The sequence below is a fragment of the Neophocaena asiaeorientalis genome, unplaced genomic scaffold (genome assembly GCF_003031525.2).
Source record: "Neophocaena asiaeorientalis asiaeorientalis breed wild unplaced genomic scaffold, Neophocaena_asiaeorientalis_V1.1 scaffold86, whole genome shotgun sequence".
In the NCBI taxonomy this organism is placed as follows: Eukaryota; Metazoa; Chordata; class Mammalia; order Artiodactyla; family Phocoenidae; genus Neophocaena; species Neophocaena asiaeorientalis.
Genome location: NW_020175039.1, coordinates 11,352,798 through 11,372,077, shown reverse-complemented (window position 1 = coordinate 11,372,077; position 19,280 = coordinate 11,352,798). Strand labels below are relative to the sequence as shown.

Below are 19,280 nucleotides of genomic sequence, written 5' to 3'. Positions count from 1 at the left end.
AATGCCCTCCCACCCACCCACTTTCTGAGCCTCTATTCATTTTCTCATGACTCAATCTAAGCATGTTTCTGATGAAATCTTTCCTGAATCCTTCAGAATTACCCATTCCTTTCTTTGCCCAGCACCCACACTTACCATTAATACAAGACCATGCTTTCATTCTGATTCTGACTTCTTATTTCAGTCTTGGCAACTAAAAAATTTTGTATGTGCATATATATGTATACATGCACACACACTCATACATGCAGTAATTATTTATTACACATCTGTAACCCTCTACAAGACTGCAAGATTGTTGAAACCAAGAACAATAGATTACTTGCTATTGTATCCTTGGGCTAAGACCATTTGCTGGGTAAATGAATACATGTCACTACTAGAAATGATTATTTTCCAAAGGAACAAAGTATACACTCTTATTAGTAAGTCAAAAACAAAAAGAAAACCTATTATAGTTATCATTAAACAAACATTAAAATTGAGATATGTGCATGAGTTAGTACAAAGTTTATATGAATTTTTAGAGATTCTTCTTAGGAGCCAATAATTACTTTTTTAAAGAAATAACTTATTTCTTGCTCCAAGTACAAATCTTGGTCCTCCTTATTTTATTCTTTCCCAAATCTGTTCATTCGATTAACTTATTTTTTTTTAACTTCAGAATAGTTCCTAAAAATGTAGAATATCCAATGGTATAGACCATGATGCCCAAAGATTTATATGCTACTTTCATATTTCTAAGATTAAAATTGACTAAAGTCAATTTTTGATCATTCTGTTACCTTATAAGAGATTAAGAATGATAAAATAATAAAATATGTAATAAGACAATTTTATGTTATTTATTTTAAAGACTGTCATAGTACTCATGCTATTTTTTGTTAAGCCAGTGAAATCTAGAGCAAACAAAGCAAGGAAAGAATAAGAAGAAAAACTAACATCTTAGATTGCCTTTTAAAATTTTCTCATATTATTCTGTTCTAATAGACCATTTAACCCATTTCCTCTGTTTTAGAATTCAGCTCTTACTTTTCCTTTTCTACAACATCATTGAGTTTCTTGGCATTTCTAACTAAATCTACAAATCAGCTCATATACCATCAAGTTTTTATTTTGATTTTGAAGAATAAATTCTATCTGAAAATAATCAAGACATGTTAGAATCTTGCAAACAAATTTTAATAACTAATACTCAGATGCACTGCTATGAAGAGGTTGTTCTAGGATAGCTTGTATGTGTTCATTTCTTGAAACGGTAGTCCAAAATAGAAAAAAAAAAGTGCTAAGTTCTTTTTAGGTCTTCTCACTCAAGGCTTCAGATAAATTTTTACTATCTACTATTGATAAACAAAGATGTCATAATTAACCAACATAGCTAATACAAGCTACATAACCTGTAGAATTAGAGTTCTATCAATCAAACAATACTATATGGAAACACCTTGATATGGAAATTCCCTATATCAATACTAGTATGATAGTCATTTTAAAAGCAGATATCATGTCTCATAGTGTTATTTAAGTTTTGAGGTGGTACATTTTCTGAGGTTGTTATCACTTCTAGACATTTTTATTACATTCAAAGTATTTCAAAAATGACTTTTTTACTTCTTATCTAAGTATGGAATGATTAAAGGTATCATAGTTCTCTAATTTACTATCTACTAAATAGTTTACTGTATCAGTATTCAAAACATTATTTACATCTTTATTTATATAAGACAGTGCTCCTGAGAAGTCTGTAAATAATATTGAAAATAAGATTGAATATATTCTAGGGATGCTATTATTTAAAATAATCTTATTAATTCTTTTATGAAGAATAAATTATTAGTTATACAAAACACTGCATCCTCATCTCACTTCGTCAAAGTCTCTCTGAAGTTCAGATTTTCCTATACCTGTTCCGGATGAAGCAAAACTTAAGAAACTGTAGGCATTAAGTACTAATAACAGGTTTAACAGAATAAGGATAAATGAGAGCCCCCAAAACAAGTCTGTAAAAGGACTCGTCTCTGGGTAACTTCATATATGCACGTGTGCATTTATATGCATGCATATATCAACTTATATAAGTACTTGTGATTTCCTATGACTCTCAATAATTTGTTGGTTTTCAAAAACTGATGTCATTTTTTCTTCTAAAGTTAACAGTATTACTCTCATTATGGTAATATGAAATAGTTTAAAATTTCCAAAGTGACAGAATGGGGCAGAAAAGGAGATTACTAGCTAAAGTTACCAATTCTTATCTGATTGGTCCTCTGATGCTCCTAGCCCACAGCCTAAAGTTTTCCTCTTGCCCGCCATTCAGAAAAAGACACACTTGCTAGAAGTCATGTCCTACACCCTGACAGAATCTTCTATCAATCTTAGGGCAACAGTAACTGTTCTAAACTAGGGTGTCAATCATGATGCCATTGGTACTCTTTTTCTTTTCCTGGGTGTGCCTCGGCATCTCTTCTCTTCTACATGTCTACAGTCATGAACACTGCCAGGCAGGGCAGATGAACATAACCATCAGGTACAAGAAGCTGGTCTGTCTTTTGCATTGTGACACCACTGTGCATTTACAAAGAAAGAAGAGAAAGAGACAGCTTTACCCGCAGAAAAGAGAGGTCCCGGTTGTGCTCGATGCTGGTTATTTCCAGGTTGCCCATGACTACCTCACAGTTCTCATAGTATTTGCGCAAGGCTCGGTACTGCTGTTCCAGGTCAGAGAGAGAGCTCAACTTATTCTCTGTTCCTGCGCACACTGCCAAGACAAGAAAAAACATGGGAAGTTATGTAAACTTTATATGACATGCACCATGACAATATTTCCCTCAACTCTTTTCCACAACAATCTACTCCAATTCCCTGAATTAAAATATTTTGAATGTTATTAAGACCCATAACCCAAACACTGATAAATATCTTCACTTTTATTTTTTCCAGCTTTACTGAATTATAATTGACATATAACATTATGTAAGTTTAAGGTGTACACATGCGGTATTGATACATTTATATATTGCAAAATGATTACCACCATAGCATTAGCGAACATCACCTGATTACCATTGTTATGTGTGTGTGTGTGTGTGTGTGTGTGTGTGGTGAGAACATTTAAGATTTACTCTCCCAGCAACTTTCAAGTATATAATACAGTATTGTTAACTATAATCACCATGTTACACCCAAATGTATTCATCTTATAACTGGACATTAGCACTTTTTGACAAAAATCTCCTCATTTCCTCACTCCCAAGTCCCTGGTAACCACCATTCTTCTCTTTGTTTCTATGAGTTCAGCTTCTTTAGATTCCACATATAAGTGACATCATACATTTACATTCATAAAGTGTATGTACTAACCACAGAGAGTAAGAAAGCATGGGTTCCACAGAAACATATAGCAAGGAGATAAACTTAAAATAATCACATTTGCTGTGGGCATATAAAGCATGCAAATACATTTAATTTCACTCAAACAAGATTTTCTTTCAAATTTATAATTTACTCTATTTTCTACATATGGAAGTAAATCAAAATCAAATGATAAAAGTAACAATTTTATTTTAAAAATATTTTTGTATTACAAAGTAATCTGATCTTAGTAAATTTTCTACAGAATTAAAACTTATGCTTTAAGCCCTCAAAAATGTTACCTTTTAAAATAAAAATATTAAACAACTTAGACGGAAACATTTATAAACATACACTACAAACAATATGTACTGAATTATAAACTTTTTCAATATCAACTGTGTCGCTGTGTATTCATTAGTGTTCTGAGGTAAAATAGACTGTTTGTTAATAAATGTTCTCAATCTGCCATCTTTGGGGGATGGATTTTGAATGTTTATATATAAGCTCATGAGTATACACACATCTGTGTTTTTTAGGTTGTGTGTGTATGTATCTTTCCTCTCCTCCAGAAGTCAGAGTTTTAGTTATTACTTCTCATGGTTTGCATAGCTACCTGAACAACTTAAAGCACCAACTCTACCATTTAATGCACCAATTCTAATCTTCAATAGACTGAAAAAACTCTATTATGATAAGTGTGTAAAGTTAAAAAATGAATTGTGAATGAACATCTTTGAGTACGTTACATGGTATACACCAAACTTAAGACAAGATACATGCAGTAAACACTGAGGACACTAGAAAAAGAGCTTAGTAATGATGTTAAATATACATTTGTGTGTCATCTCCACAGGAATGACAAAGAAGACATGAGGCTTCATGTGGTGCTCAAGGGGATAAGTTTCAATACAGAAAGGAAAAAAAAAATCTAGATTGGTATATTCTAAATAATTAGGGTCACCATAAAGCCTGTTTTTGCCTATTGACACATCAAAAATAACAAAAATCTGGATCTAAAAGTCTTGAAGAATAACATAGACCTCTAACCATAGTGGAAGTTCATTATAAAAAACAAAATAAAACACAAACGTTTCTTGTCTGGATTTCTAAACCTCATCAAACAGTATATTTTCTAGAAATACTCTTTTATAAGTGGAATTGTATCCCTCTAAGAGATATACTGAAGTCCTAACCCCTGGCACCTGTGAATGTGACCTTGTTTGGAAATATGGTTTATGAAATTCAGGTAGGATGAGTACGTTAGAATAGGCTCTAACCCAATATATTCAATGTCCTTCTAAGAGGAGAACACCCTGTGAACATCAAGATGCACAGGGGGAAGGCCATGTGACCACAGAGGCAAAGGTGGGAGTGATGCAGCTGCAAAACAAGGGATGCCAGCAACTGATGGCCAACACCAGAAGCTAGGAAGAGGCAAAGGAAGATTCTACCATGAGTCTCAGAGGGAGCTTGACCTTACTGACACCTTGATACTAGACTTTTAGCCTCCAGAACTGTGAAAGAATAAATTATTATTGTTTTAAGCCATCTAGACTGTGGTACTTTGTTAAAGACGCCCTAGGATATACAATCTTCAGACTATTTCTACCTGAAATCTCACATTTAAAGAAACATTAAAAATCACTTCCATACTCCAGGGTTCCATTAGTTTATCACCTTGAAGTTACTCTCCCCATTCTCCCTTCTGAATGTCAGAGTCCTCATACACCATGCTGGAACTCATTTGTTGTCCTTGAGAATGTACTTTTTGTAGTGATAAGGATGGATACAAAGAATCCTCAATATCCATTCTCTTCTTCCTTCACAGTAACAGACTGCACAGTTTTAGCTGGGCTTGTGGCCGCCCCAAATAAAGATTACATTTCTCTGCTCCTCTTGGAGGTAAACTTTGCAGGGGACTAAGTTCTAACATGTTGTATGACACTTTCCCAGAACTTTATTTAAAACATGTTTGGAGCCTAACTTTGACTCCTTTCTTTCCCACACCTTCCTCCAATCTGCTGCCTGGAATGGAGATGCGATGGTTAAAACTTGAACCGCCATCTTGGAGCATAAGAATGAGGCACACACTAGAGACTGGCTGAGAAATGAGCTAAAGGAACCAGAATTTTCAAACAAACCTGTTTGCATGTTTATTAATCATGTTTATTATCATTAACATCAAGATAATAGTGGAAAAAAAAAGATAATAGTGAATTTTGGTCCTAGCTGCTAAAATATTATACGTAGGAAGGATTAAATTCAAATTAAGTTATATGCTTCTGACCTTAAGTAATTTTAACTATTCTGTCTTGTTGTTTAACTGAATTTATTCCAATCATAATAAAACTACCAAATCATTCTTGATCATCTGAAAATTTTACTGGTTCTGTGGAAGTTTCCCTTATTACTAAAACTAACAAACATTATGAAAAAAATAAACTTCTATTGATAAGTACAGTAATATTCAACATAAGCAGGAGAACAAGAAGCAATTGATTCCAGTATATGATCCTTCTCCATCAAGATCAAAGTCTCACTTTTTTTTTTCAATAAACTGTAGAGACTCTAATAAACACTCCTGAGCCCCAATCTTTATTTTTATTGCTCACAGCAGCTTTATAACTTGTAAAATGTCTTCTGAGAAAAGGTATAATTATATGGGTTTATGAAATATAGATTTCAATTATTTTAAATTCCAAGGAGGACAAGCTTATATTTTAATGCAACTACCGATGGGGGTAATTAAGCATCGATTAAGAAACTTGCTCACCATTTCTAAAATGTATATAATGCCACATTGCAATTTATGTATCGTTTATGTTGTACAAGTTTCTTTCAGTCAGAAATAAAACCCAGACTTTAATATCAATATATAAAAATCAATATGTAAACATCTAAATGAAAAGATTTCTAAAATATTTAGTGTATTCTGACCTTTTCTATAAAAGCTTAAACAAATTTTGGGAGAAAAATCTATCTATATAACTGTAATGCCTATGCATTTTTTCATGCTTCTCATTCTGCATATATGAAAAGAATATATAATATTAAATTGTTATTATTATTATTACAATAATCTGTTATATAGGAGACCTACAAAGGCTATAAACTCTTTGAAGACAGATGCAATATATTAATCATTATTTTGTATCTGCTGAGCTGTATAGAATAGTACTTTGCGAGAAAGTTTTCTTTTTTTTTTACATTTATAAATATATTTTATTGCATGCATTTAGTTTCACATTTTGGGGGTAATTCAATTTTTATGTGGAAAGCTTAAAGGAAATTTGAACAAAGTGAATAATTTAACTTTTATCCATAGGTGACTGCCCATTTCACAGAGGACTTCTTGCTGAATTCTGCAATTTCTCAACTGATGGGACTCAGTGATGCTCTCTCAGTAAGTGGCCCATCTGTACTCATTTGCTGGTAGCTAAGGAGGGGGTGTGGTTTCCAGTCACGTGGTGAGGTGGCCTGCAGCTCCTAGAGGGCAGAGACCATGACTTTCTCTCTAAAGTCTGGTGTATAGTAGGTGCCCCATAAAGTGAATGGGTGTGACTGAGTTAACTGATTAGCCTCTGGAAGACACTGAGTGTTTGCAGGAAGTGGCAAAGAATAGGGACTCCTGAGATCCCAGAGAGGGGTAAGAGGACCCCTGTCCAGGAGGTTCCACATTGCAGAACCTTTGAGCAAGTATCTGCATTTCCCACTGGTTCTGCGCACACAGGAACTTAGCTGAGTTGTTATGAATTAGGACTGATCCGGATTCTAATCTGGTCTCCACCTTTTGGTTAACCGTGTACCCAGGGACAGATGACTCTCCCTCTCTAACTCTTAGCTACTTCATCTTTCAAATGGGGTAACAATACTGCCCTCGAGGGTAGTAAGAACCAAATGAGTTATTTAATAATGTTAATTGCCATAAAAACAATTATAACTTGTATTCAGAAAATAACCCTCAATTCAGAAAAGTCCCCATGTTCAATAAATGATCAGCTGTATTTTTATATACCATATGAAAAGAGAAAATTGGAATAAGTATATCTAAAAATATCTTTTAGTAACAACAAAAAATCATACAGTAAACAAATTCTAAATAATCAGAATACTCTATTCTCCAAACATTCTGATTTTTGGAGTTTTTACTATACATGATTCCAGTTAGGAAATATTTTTGTCTCAGTGAGACTTTCCTTTATATTTATGTTTGAGTCAAGCTATCTATAACGAGTATAATACTCCTCATAACTTTCATCTTGAAAGACGGACTTGATTTTAAAAGAACTAGTTTTGATAGGTGCATAAAAATCATTTGTATTTCTCTTCATGAAGCCTTCACTGAATGCCTCGCAACTTCCATTTGTCAATCGATTGTACAATCAGGCAATGCATACAAGACAATATTTAAACCATCAAGTTTCATTGATTTCGCAAAGCTGTTTATCAGACAGAATTGAAAAACCTTTTTCACCAGCCAAAACAGGTTTAACAAAATTCAGCCCCCTTTGCCAACACTATTATAAAGTCCTTAAACTAAAAGCTTACAATAATCAAGCTTCAGAAATCCCGAACTTACATGTACTCCCTAGAGTTTTCATTTCAACAGTGACTCCAGGAGTAAAGTTATATGTGAGGCCTTAATAAAATCACCAATTATTCTATTTGGTATTGATTCCATCACAAATGCAGCTATAGTTGCAAACATGGGCTTTTTAGTCTTAAGATTTACATCCAACAGTGAGTGAACTACATGATCCTCATTCAGTAAAAGATTAAGACTATAATTAGGAGTTTGTAGCAATATAAAAAGGTTGGTTAACAAAATTATTCATTTATTCATGGGGCAAATATATTAGAAGCACAAAGAAGAAACATTAGCAATATCCATATTAAAACTAAAAATCAATTATTGCCTCCACGCTTACGGCTGTAGAAACCAGCGCTCCATTTGCTTACTCAAGATGAAAAGAGGGAAAAAAAAATTAAATCAAAATATTGCCTGACTTTCGAAACAAATGCCTATGTGAGATATTAAGAAATGAATAATTATTTATTTAGCATCTACTGTTGACCTAGTATCATGAAAAAAATGTATATTGATTAAAATGCCCAAGGGCTTTTGTAAGGGCTCATGAAGTTGTACATGGCACCTAGTAAGGAAAGCAGCAAGCAGTGTATGTAAGTTATGTATATATTGTGTATGCACCATTCAGGGACTGTCTGCATAAAAAATATTTGGTAACCTGATAAAAGTTCTCTAATTTTTTTAATCTGATTTAACACTAAGTACTTTCTCTTTCAGAAATGTTACCATAATAAATATGCTTTAGTTTAATGTACATTGTTGGGCATTTAAAAATCATTAAAAAATATAAAATAGATAAAGAGAATATCAGAAGTAGCATACATTTTCAGTGTCTATTGAGTGCTATTATAGTTACACAAAGAAGTTTTGCAGCTCTATGTTCAATATATATACTGAAATGGGGCCAAATTTGCTACTTCCTCTACTATAGCCATTTAATCCAAGCCATCAAGGCTATCTACTCTGGACTTTGAAAGCAGCCTCTTAACTAACTTCTTACTTTCCCTACTTGCCCCTGTTAATTCTTTGCACAGAGGCCAGAGTGATCTTTTTGAAAACATGAATCATTCACATCACTCCATCACTGAAAACAACTCTTGGCTTCTAATCACATTTCTTATAAAATCCAAACTTACCATAGCCTGTAAAACGTATATTCAGATCTTTGCTCAAATGTCACTCTTTCAGAAAAGCCTTCTCTGACAATCTTATCTAAAATAGATACCAGGTTCCCATTCATCATGCTCTGTCTTCTTTGCCTTCTTTATTTTTGTTTTACTGCTATCTGAAATTATACACTTGCTTGTTTATTATATGTCTCTACATTAGAATGCAAGCGCCGTCATCAGAGGCCCTTTCTCTGCTCAACAGAGAAGACACATAGCAGACTCTCAGTCAATACCTGTTGAATAAATAAAATGGACCTTGGAGAAATAATTAAGCCGGTATCAAATGCTGGTCCTTCTATTTTTAAGAGCTGAATGAACTTGAGCAAGTCACTTTGTTACTTGGAGTTATGTGGAATGAGCACTGGGCAAGGGCAGTGAAGGTCAGGATGCCATTGCTCCAACATTTCTTAGCTGTGTAAATTGGGACAATTATTTTCTTCTCATTGGGTCCAATTTTCTCTTTTATGTTTCCTTCCAGCTCGAAAATTCTGTGATTGAATTTATTTCTAAAATACTTATTTAAAACCTACTCTACACTGTTGGGAATGTAAATTGGTACAGCCACTATGGAGAACAGTATGGAGGTTCCTTAAGAAACTAAAAACAGAGCTAACATATGAACTAGCAATCCCAGTCCTGGGCATATAGCCAGAGAAAAACATGGTCTGAAAGGATACAGGCACTCCAATGTCCATTGCAGTGCTGTTTTCAATAGTTAAGACATGGAAGTAACCTAAATGTCCATTGACAGAATGACTGGATAAAGAAGATGTGGTACATATATACAATGGAATATTACTCAACCATTAAAAATGAAATAATGCCATTTGCAGTAACATGGATGGACCTGGAGATTATCATACTAAATGAAGTCAGACAGAGAAAGACAAATATCATATGACATCACTTATATGTGGAATCTAAGGAAAAAAATGATGCAAATGAACTTATTTACAAAATAGAAACAGACTCACAGACTTAGAAAACATAGTTATCGGGGGGAAGGGTGGGGGACAAGGGATAGATTGGGGTTTGGGACTGACATGTACACATCGCTATATTTAAAATAGATAAACAACAAGGACCTACTGTATAGCACAGGGAACGCTGCTCAATATTCTATAATAACCTAAATGGGAAAAGAATTTGAAAAAGAATAGATACGTGTATATGTATAACTGAATCATTTTGCTGTACACCTGAAGCTAATACAACATTGCTAATCAACTGTGCTCCAATATAAAATAAAAATTTTTTTAAATGATAAAAAATAAAATAAAACCTACTCTACACTAAGTAATGAGTTGCATTCAGTGGGTGCTTTTAAGGAGGTCACACTGTGGCAACATCATATAAAGTTATAAAGTTAAACACTTATCAAATTATCCAGCAATCCCATTTATAAGTACATCCCTAGATAAATGAAAATTATGTTCACATAAAAATGCTTACATGAGAGTTTAACGGAACTCCACTCAAATTCACCAAAAATTGGAAACAACACAAATGTCCTTCAATGACTGAATGCTAACAAACTATGGTATATCTATTTCATGAATATCTAGTCAGCAATAAAAGTGGACAGATGATTGCTATAGCAACATGGAAAATTCCCAAAGGCATTATGCTGACTGAAAGAAGCAGGCTCAAAAGGCTACATACTATACGATTCCATCGGTATGACATTTTGGAGAAAGACAAAACTAAAAAGGATGGAGAACAAATCAGTGGTTGCCAGAAGATGGGTATCTGAGAGAGAGGGTTTGACTGAAAGACCATGAGGGGAATTTAGGAGATGGCAGAATTCTTCTGCATACTGACTGTGGTGGTGATTACATAGTATACATGGGTTAAAACTCAGAGAAATGTACACCAAAAAAAGTCAGTTTTACTGTATGTAAAATAAAACACACACACACTCAGGTTGGCTTGTATGTTTAACAGAGTTAAAAATGCCCCTTTATATAAATCATAAAACATTCTTAATATATTTGTTCTTAGGCATTTTATACTTGTCATCTTTGAATAATTTTAGTTACATTTTTGAACTGCTTATTATTATTACATATTTTTAAAACTCTTGATGACTCTGGTATTTTTTTTTCCCCCCTCAAAACTTGGCTACATTGCTAAATCCTTGTAATTTCTAATTAGTTTTCTTCATTGAGGTTCTTGATTTATCTAGTCTTCAATCATGTTATTTTATTTTGTTTTTTTGGCTGGTACTACTTAGACTTTCTAGATAATTTTTTTCAATTAATAAGCATAGTTGTCAATTCTATCTCTGTTCCGATCTTTACAGAAATGTTTTCCTTGGCTCGGCATATATTTTGTTATGTTATATGTTCCAGGGTCTGGCTTTACCAGGTTTTTATTTTAGATTCGAATGTTGAATGTTGCTATTTTTTGCTATCAATTAATGCTAATTAAATGTGCACTAATTTTGAAATTATTAATGAGTTCCAAATACTGAACCATTCTTATATTCCTGGAATGAACCACACTTAGTAATCATGCATTATAACATTAATATACTTCTAGATTTATTGTTTTTATTTGTACTGTTATTTTAATATTAAAAAATATCTATCAATGATTTAGAAATATTTGTACCAGATGTCATCACACACAAAGTGATAAATAATGGAAGTGGGTTTATATTTTATAAAATTTGCACTCTATATAATTAACTCTAAAAGTAGTAAAGAAAAAATTCAACATCAAGTAGGAAATTTGGTTTATAATTTACATTACATAAAACTGTAGATAAAATATTTTCAATCTAAAAATCAGTATCTTTTTTAAAAAAATAAGTGATCCTATAGTATATTCTCTGAATCTTTATCTTCTACCACTCTTTTATTGACTCCCAAAGTGACAAAACAGGAATCTGCTGAAGTCAACTAAATCACTTTCTAAAGGATTCTTGAGCCAAATGAAAAGGGCATTTGGCATCATAGACCTTCACTAATAGAGTTGTAGCTAGGGAAGACATAGGCATTCAATAATACAGGCTGATGAAAGGCAAGTCCATAGACTATATATACTATGTGCTGCTCCATCTAAAATTTAATTGAGCTGTATTTTACCTCTGTTGTTTACTTACAACAGTCCCTAAATGCCCTCAAAGATGCTTAAATGTTAAATTATATTGCAAAGGGAAAAAAGTTCCTCATTGTAGACTACCAAAAAATGATAGATGTAAATATCGCACATGAGTATCTCCTGTTCATCAATGATATGTTTTGTGAGTGGTCTATTCTAATCTAGTCTTCCCAATATAATAGGTTATACTTGTATTGTTTATTTAGTATTTCAAAGATAAGCGTAGTAAAATTAAAATAATTAAAAATTATTTTAAATGCATTATATGGGTCATCAAAAACTGACTTGTAACTGCTTGAATATAAATTTTAGTTCCTGTTCTTTATTGTTTTTCTGCCTTTACATATTTTATATTTTCTTAAATTACATCTCAAAAAATTCCTATGTTGAAAGCTGAAAAACATAATAGAAAGAATTTACAGATTTAGAAATTACATTTCTGTCATCTATTCTTAGATGAAATAATATTCCCCTTACCACTATCTTGTCATAATTCTCTCCCTGCCCTTTTTGTCATTCTTCACACCCTCTTCCCTTTCCCCACACAAAGAGTCCTTCTTATTTACTTTGTAGTATTTCCTTTTCTGTGGAAGTGCTAGGTCCTTAAGTTTAATGTAGGTACTGGACTTGACAAGCAATTAAAGCAAACAATTTCCACTCATCAAGACTTGCCAAATTAGTCATCTGCCATCTGCCCCATCATCTGGTTCTCCTTGAGGTCTTGCTGTGAATCTGGATGCACTCGCTCAGATTAAGAGGGACAGTGCCAACCTCCAACCTGGTAAAATGCCAGTGGGAGCTAAGTACGTAAACATTAGCGACCATCTTTCTTCCCTAGATTATCATGCTTTCAACCACCACTTTGCATGTAATAAAGACCAGTCTGTTTGTAATGGCTCATCACTGTGAGACATTTACCATTCACTGTAATTAAAGTGGCAGTCTGTGGGATTTTTTTTCCACTTAGAAGTATTTTAAAAAAGATGGACATCACTTGTGAGAAACAATTTCCTGGGAGGGCTGTAACAGTAGTAAATGATATTACTAATATACCCAGTAGCAACTACACCTGAAGAAACACCACACCTTACACATATTTTATTCAGTCAGCCAGGTTTCTGCATATCTCTGCTTAGGTCCTCATTCACTTGTCAAAGAGGGCAAAGAGTAATTGTTCTGACACAGACAAGATAGACATATTTTTGATAACTAAAATATATTCCTTTTAAGCCTGATGACTTAATTACTCTATGACTGAACATGTGGGTTTTTAATTTTTTTCTTTCATTTTACTTAAGGTATTTGTTACCATAGTTTTGAGATATTACCAAGACATTACACTACTAATATTACTAGCAACTTCCCTACTCACTCCATGATCTCATGGGTTAGTTAACAGGGCATCAGATACTACATAGACAGTCATTTAATTTGGAATGTTTTCCCATGAAAGTTTCACTAATCTTTGGATTTAAAGATCTGATATCCTTTGAGATCCTATTTTCATTTCCTTTGGATATTTACCCCAAAGTAGGATTGCTGGATCACACGGTAGTTCTATTTTTAAGTTTTTGAGAAATTTCCGTATTGTTTTCTGAAACAGAGAGTCTTGGTTACCAGGGTCTCAGGGGTGAGAGAAATGGGGAGATGTTGATAAAATGATACAAATCTCCAGTTATAAAATGAATAAATTCTGGGGGTCTAATGTACAGCATGATGATTATAAGTAACAATACTCTATTACATACTTGACAGTTCTTAACAGAATAGACCTTCAATGTTCTCACCACCAAAAAGAAATTATAATCATGTGATGTGATGGTGGTGCTAGCTAACATTTTAGTGGTAATCACTTTGCAATATATAAGTGTATAAAAGTCACACATTGTACACCTTAAATTTATCCAATATTATATGCCATTATATCTCAATAGAGTTGGAAAAATAAAAGTTTTTAAAAAGATCTGATATCCTATTTGGAGGCTTTATTATAATGAAGCAGCAGTTAAAATCTTTAATAAGAAATTGAATGTAAAAGTTCAACTTTCTAATGGAATATGCATCATTCAATATAACATCTAAAAACCAAGGTGATGTTTAACAACTTTTTTATTATTAAAGGACATGACTTTAGAAACGTCTTTTACATTTAAGAGAAATACTTAAAAATACATATAAGGGGGCTTCCCTGGTGGCGCAGTGGTTAAGAATCCACCTGCCAACGCAGGGGACACAGATTCGAGCCCTGGTCCGGGAAGATCCCACATGCTGCAGAGCAACTAAGCCCGTCTGCCACAACTACTGAGCCTGCACTCTAGAGCCCACCTGCCACAACTACTGAAGCTTGTGCACTTAGAGCCTGTGCTCCGCAACAAGAGAAGCCACTGCAACGAGAAGCCTGCGCACCACAACAGAGTAGCCCCCGCTCACCTCAACTAGAGAAAGCCCGTGCACAGCAACGAAGACCCAACACAGCCAAAAATTAAATAAATAAATTTATTTAAAAAATAAATATATATATATATAAGGATACAATATTTACTACATAGTGGTAACATATTTGAACTTTTCCTTGTTATGGTTTTGTCAAAAGTTTTAGGTAATGATAACGAAGGAATAAATGCCAAAATGTGTTACAAGTTCCTTAGTTTACTTTACCTAAGACAATTCAGTAATACAGGTATCAAAAACAACACATTCAACGCTAAGCCATAGGAGTTCTATAGCATCAGGTTCAATTTTAAAAGTAAAGAATAATCTATGATTTCCTTTGATAATATAAAATAGGCTGGTAACAAGAAAAAAAAGACTTGAATTAAAGGTTTAAAATCACTTAATACTTGCATTGTCATTTTAGTTCAATGTGAATTTTTGAGAGCCTGTGCAAATAAACATAATTTCTCTATATTATAAAAATAAAAGTATTTATATTCGTATCTGGCAAGGTTCATATGTACAAAAAAATTATCTAGAAGATAAATTAAAAATTTAAACTAAATTACTGTTTACTTAGAGATACAGGTGGAATGGGAATAAACACTACTATTTTTAATCCTCACACAGCACAGCACAAATTTGATAAATTTTTAAAATTTGAAGAATGCCTTTTCTGAACATGATTCATTTTTAATTCCTGACACAAAAATAATATGTATTTTAGGGTAAGTTTTAGAAACAAGTATCTTTTATTACAGACTTCAGATTTCTACTGACACTTTCTGCCAGGATAAAATAGAATAGATTCTCTGTTACATTCTTTGCAAATGTTCAGTTTTCAAATATATTTGCCACCTGACTAGACCTTGTAAGGAAAACAATGCAAATCAAATAATAACTATAGAATTTGATTTTAAAATGCATTACTTTTTTGAGGGACAGTCTCATGTAATTGTATAATTTTTATTGTTATGATTTCAAAAAGATAAAATAAAATCCCTCAATAAAATCAATTATTTTTCAAAGATACTTTTTAATAATATATGGGAGTATGTATATGCTTATGTGTATAAACATATTCATTGGGAAGGAAATAAAATATGGTAAAAATGTTTTCTCTCTGATTAGAAGATTCCCAGATGACACCTATTTTCCTTTTTTGTTTACCTGTAATTTCTAAATTTATAAATTCTATAAAGCATTTTTGTATGTAAAAGGCGAATTTTATTTCAGGAAGGATATATACACATTTAATTTTTAAAAAGATAAGATATTTACTCTATGCTTTGCCTTTTTTTTTTATGGGAATGTGTATACTAATTCCAGTTACTATTAACACTTTTGATAATCTTGGAATTTTATAAAACATTAGCATTTTATATAAAAACACTATCTTGATTTTAATATAAGCTCTTGAGAAATTGTATTTTAAATCATCTGAAAGAAAAGTAGAAAAATACATTATTCTAAAGATAGAATATAAGAGTTACCTGGAAAAATTAAAAATAGAGCTACCATGTGATCCAGCAATCCCACTCCTGGGCATATATCCAGAGAAAACCATAATTTGAAAAGATACATGTACCCCAATGTTCATTGCAGCACTGTTTACAACAGCCAGCACATGGAAGCAACCTGTGTCCATCGACAGAGGAATGGATAAAGAAGATGTGGTACATATATACAATAGAATATTATTCAGCCATAAAAAAGAATGAAATAATGCCATTTGCATCAGCATGGATGGACCTAGAGATTCTCATACTGAGTGAAGTAAGTCAGACAGAGAAAGACAAATATCATATTGCTTATACGTAGGATCTAAAAAAAGGCTACAAATGAACTTATCTACAAAACTGAAATAGAGTTACAGATGTAGAAAATAAACTTATGGTTATCAAGCGTAAGGCGGGGGGAGGGATAAATTGGAAGATTCGGATTGACTCATACACAGTACTATATATAAAATAGATAACTAGTAAGGACCTACTGTATAGCACAGGAAACTCTACTTAATACTCTGTAATGGCCTATATGGGAAAACAATCTAAAAAAGAGTGGATATATGTATATGTATAACAGATTCACTTTGCTGTACACCTGAAACTAATACAACATTATTAATCAATTATATCCCAATAAAAATTTTAAAAAAAAGAAAGAAATTAAACTTATGATTGCCAAGGGGGAAGGGAGGGGAGGAGGGATAAATTGGGAGATTGGGATTGACATAGACACACTACTATATATAAAATAGGTAATGAATAAGAACCTACTGTATAGCACAGGGAACTCTACTCATTACTGTGTAATGACCTATATGGGAAAAGAATCTAAAAAAGAGTCAATATATGTATGTGTATAACTGATTCACTTTGATGTACAGCAGAAACTAACATAACATTGTAAATCAACTTTACGCGAATAAAAATTAATTTTAAAAAAAGAATTACCTAGTGATCTATAAAGGAAAGTCCAATGGTAAACCAATTTTCCATCTGAGTTGAATAGGAAATATGATTGTGTGTGTGTGTGTGAGTGTGCATGTGTATGTATGTGTATATAGCTATATCTACATGTGTATTTATGTACATTATATATATATACACACACATATATATTCATTCTAGTTTCTACATATGCTCTAGGTTTTCTAGTTCATACAATTTGATATTATACATAATTTTGTAATATTGCTTCTGATAATTTATCTCTTCTAATATTATTTTTAAAGTATATTACTATGAAATTATTAATATGAAATACATTATTATTATTATTAATAGTCTGTTCCATCTGCATATTAGTAGTACCAGAAATTATTTAAAGTGCTTTATATAACATTATCATTTACTCCACATACAATCACATTAAATATCTATTATTATCATCATCATAATCATCATCTCTTTTTTTACAGAAGAGGAAACTAAGACCCAGAAAGTAAAATAATATACCCAGAAAATTAACTAGTGGAAGAGCTAGGAGTCAAAATCAGTTCCAATTTCATAAGTAGTTATCATTCAGAAACATAGTACTAGTAAGTTGATGTCTACAAATACTTGTTTCAAATTATTTGTATTTAGCATTAGTATGTTATAACCAAACAAAAATGTACAATAAATAAGCTGAAATGTTTATATGCTGAGGACACATTATCTTCTATAAATTTAGAATGACAGTTATACTATTACTAGTTATGCATTATACTAGAAGTCCATGGTAGGTGCTATAGGTGATAGCCTACATGCACTTACTTGAAAGTCCACTCTAACACTTTTACTTTTAATACCAAATCTTTTATTTTCTTTTAACTAGAAAGGGTTAGAAGGCTTATCCACTTCCACCCTCTAACTTCCTTCAACTCCATCTACTTATCTTAATAAATGGTTCTCCTTTCACCCAGTTACTGGGGTAAAAATCTAGTCAGCTGACCCCTTTCTTGTCTTAAACCACTAAGGAAGTCACACACACACACACACACACACACACAAACACACACATACACACACATCTTCAGGTCAGCTCTACCTGCAGAATGTCTGTGGGCTCCACTTGACACTCTATCAGCCCCACCTGACTGACTGTCCCTACTTCATGAAAGGCGGTCTCTATCTGAATATTGCAATAGGCTCTCATTTGATGCCCCTGCCTTTCTCCTTGTCTCCTTAGATCTAGTTTATTGTATATCATATATAAAAGATTTTTATATTTTTAATCCTTAAATCAGATCATTTATCTCCTGTGTTCAAATATCTCCAATGGTTTCTCATGTCAATCAGAATAAAGGTCCTTATCCTGACCTACAAGGCCCTGATGTTATTTGAACCCCTGCCATTTTTCTGATATTGTCTTTCATGATGTTTCACTTCCTCACTAAGATCTGACCAGGACTATCTTACTTGTCTTTGAACATTTCTATAAAATGTTCTAAATAGTTGTTATCAATTTATTAATTTATCCTGTGGTGCAGCAACAGACCGGCATTGGTCTACATATGGCACTTTGAGTAGCACTGTTCTAAATCATTACACTTCGTATCACTTATCACCACCCGCCATGTTATATCTTTATCTAGAATGTAAGCTCTGTGAGGGCAAGGGCTGTATTTTGTTCACTGCTATATTTATAGCATTTACAAGTGTCTGACCCATAGTAGGCACCCAATAAATATTTAATGATTGGATGAATGGATGAATGGATAAGTGGTTGTTGAAGTGTTAAAATTTGTCCCAAATTCCCAGCTTACATGTAACCTACATGTTATTTTTAATGACCAGAATGTAAGAACCACAAAGATCTTTAGAGATCATCAAGTCCAGTTTATACATATAGATGAGAAAACAGACTGATAAGTCGAAGTGCTCAACAGAGATCAAACAGCTAATCAGGAGCAGAAATAGAATAGGACTCTCCATTCACAGGCTATATGCAAATGGCACAGTGCCTCAAGTTACATAGAAGCCTTCATGAAACTGTCTAGCTTTATGGAAAGGATTCCCAAGCATAATGCTCTGTGGCCAGAAACTTGGCATGGGTACTTAAGAACATTTGGCTAAACAGTCGATTATATAATTGGACAGTAGATCCTGAGCAATATCTTATTTTTTTTTTCAAGTTCTGGTTAA

General features: G+C 32.9%; 1 protein-coding gene across 1 annotated transcript in view; it reads right to left on the bottom strand.

The window, feature by feature from the left end:
• ERBB4 (erb-b2 receptor tyrosine kinase 4) overlaps window positions 1-19,280 on the bottom strand; it is a 1,100,940-nt gene that overhangs the window by 669,674 nt on the left and 411,986 nt on the right. The window contains exon 2 of the mRNA XM_024763203.1: window positions 2,607-2,758. Coding sequence (XP_024618971.1) covers window positions 2,607-2,758 — 152 coding nt within the window. The remainder of the gene's footprint in view (window positions 1-2,606; window positions 2,759-19,280) is intronic.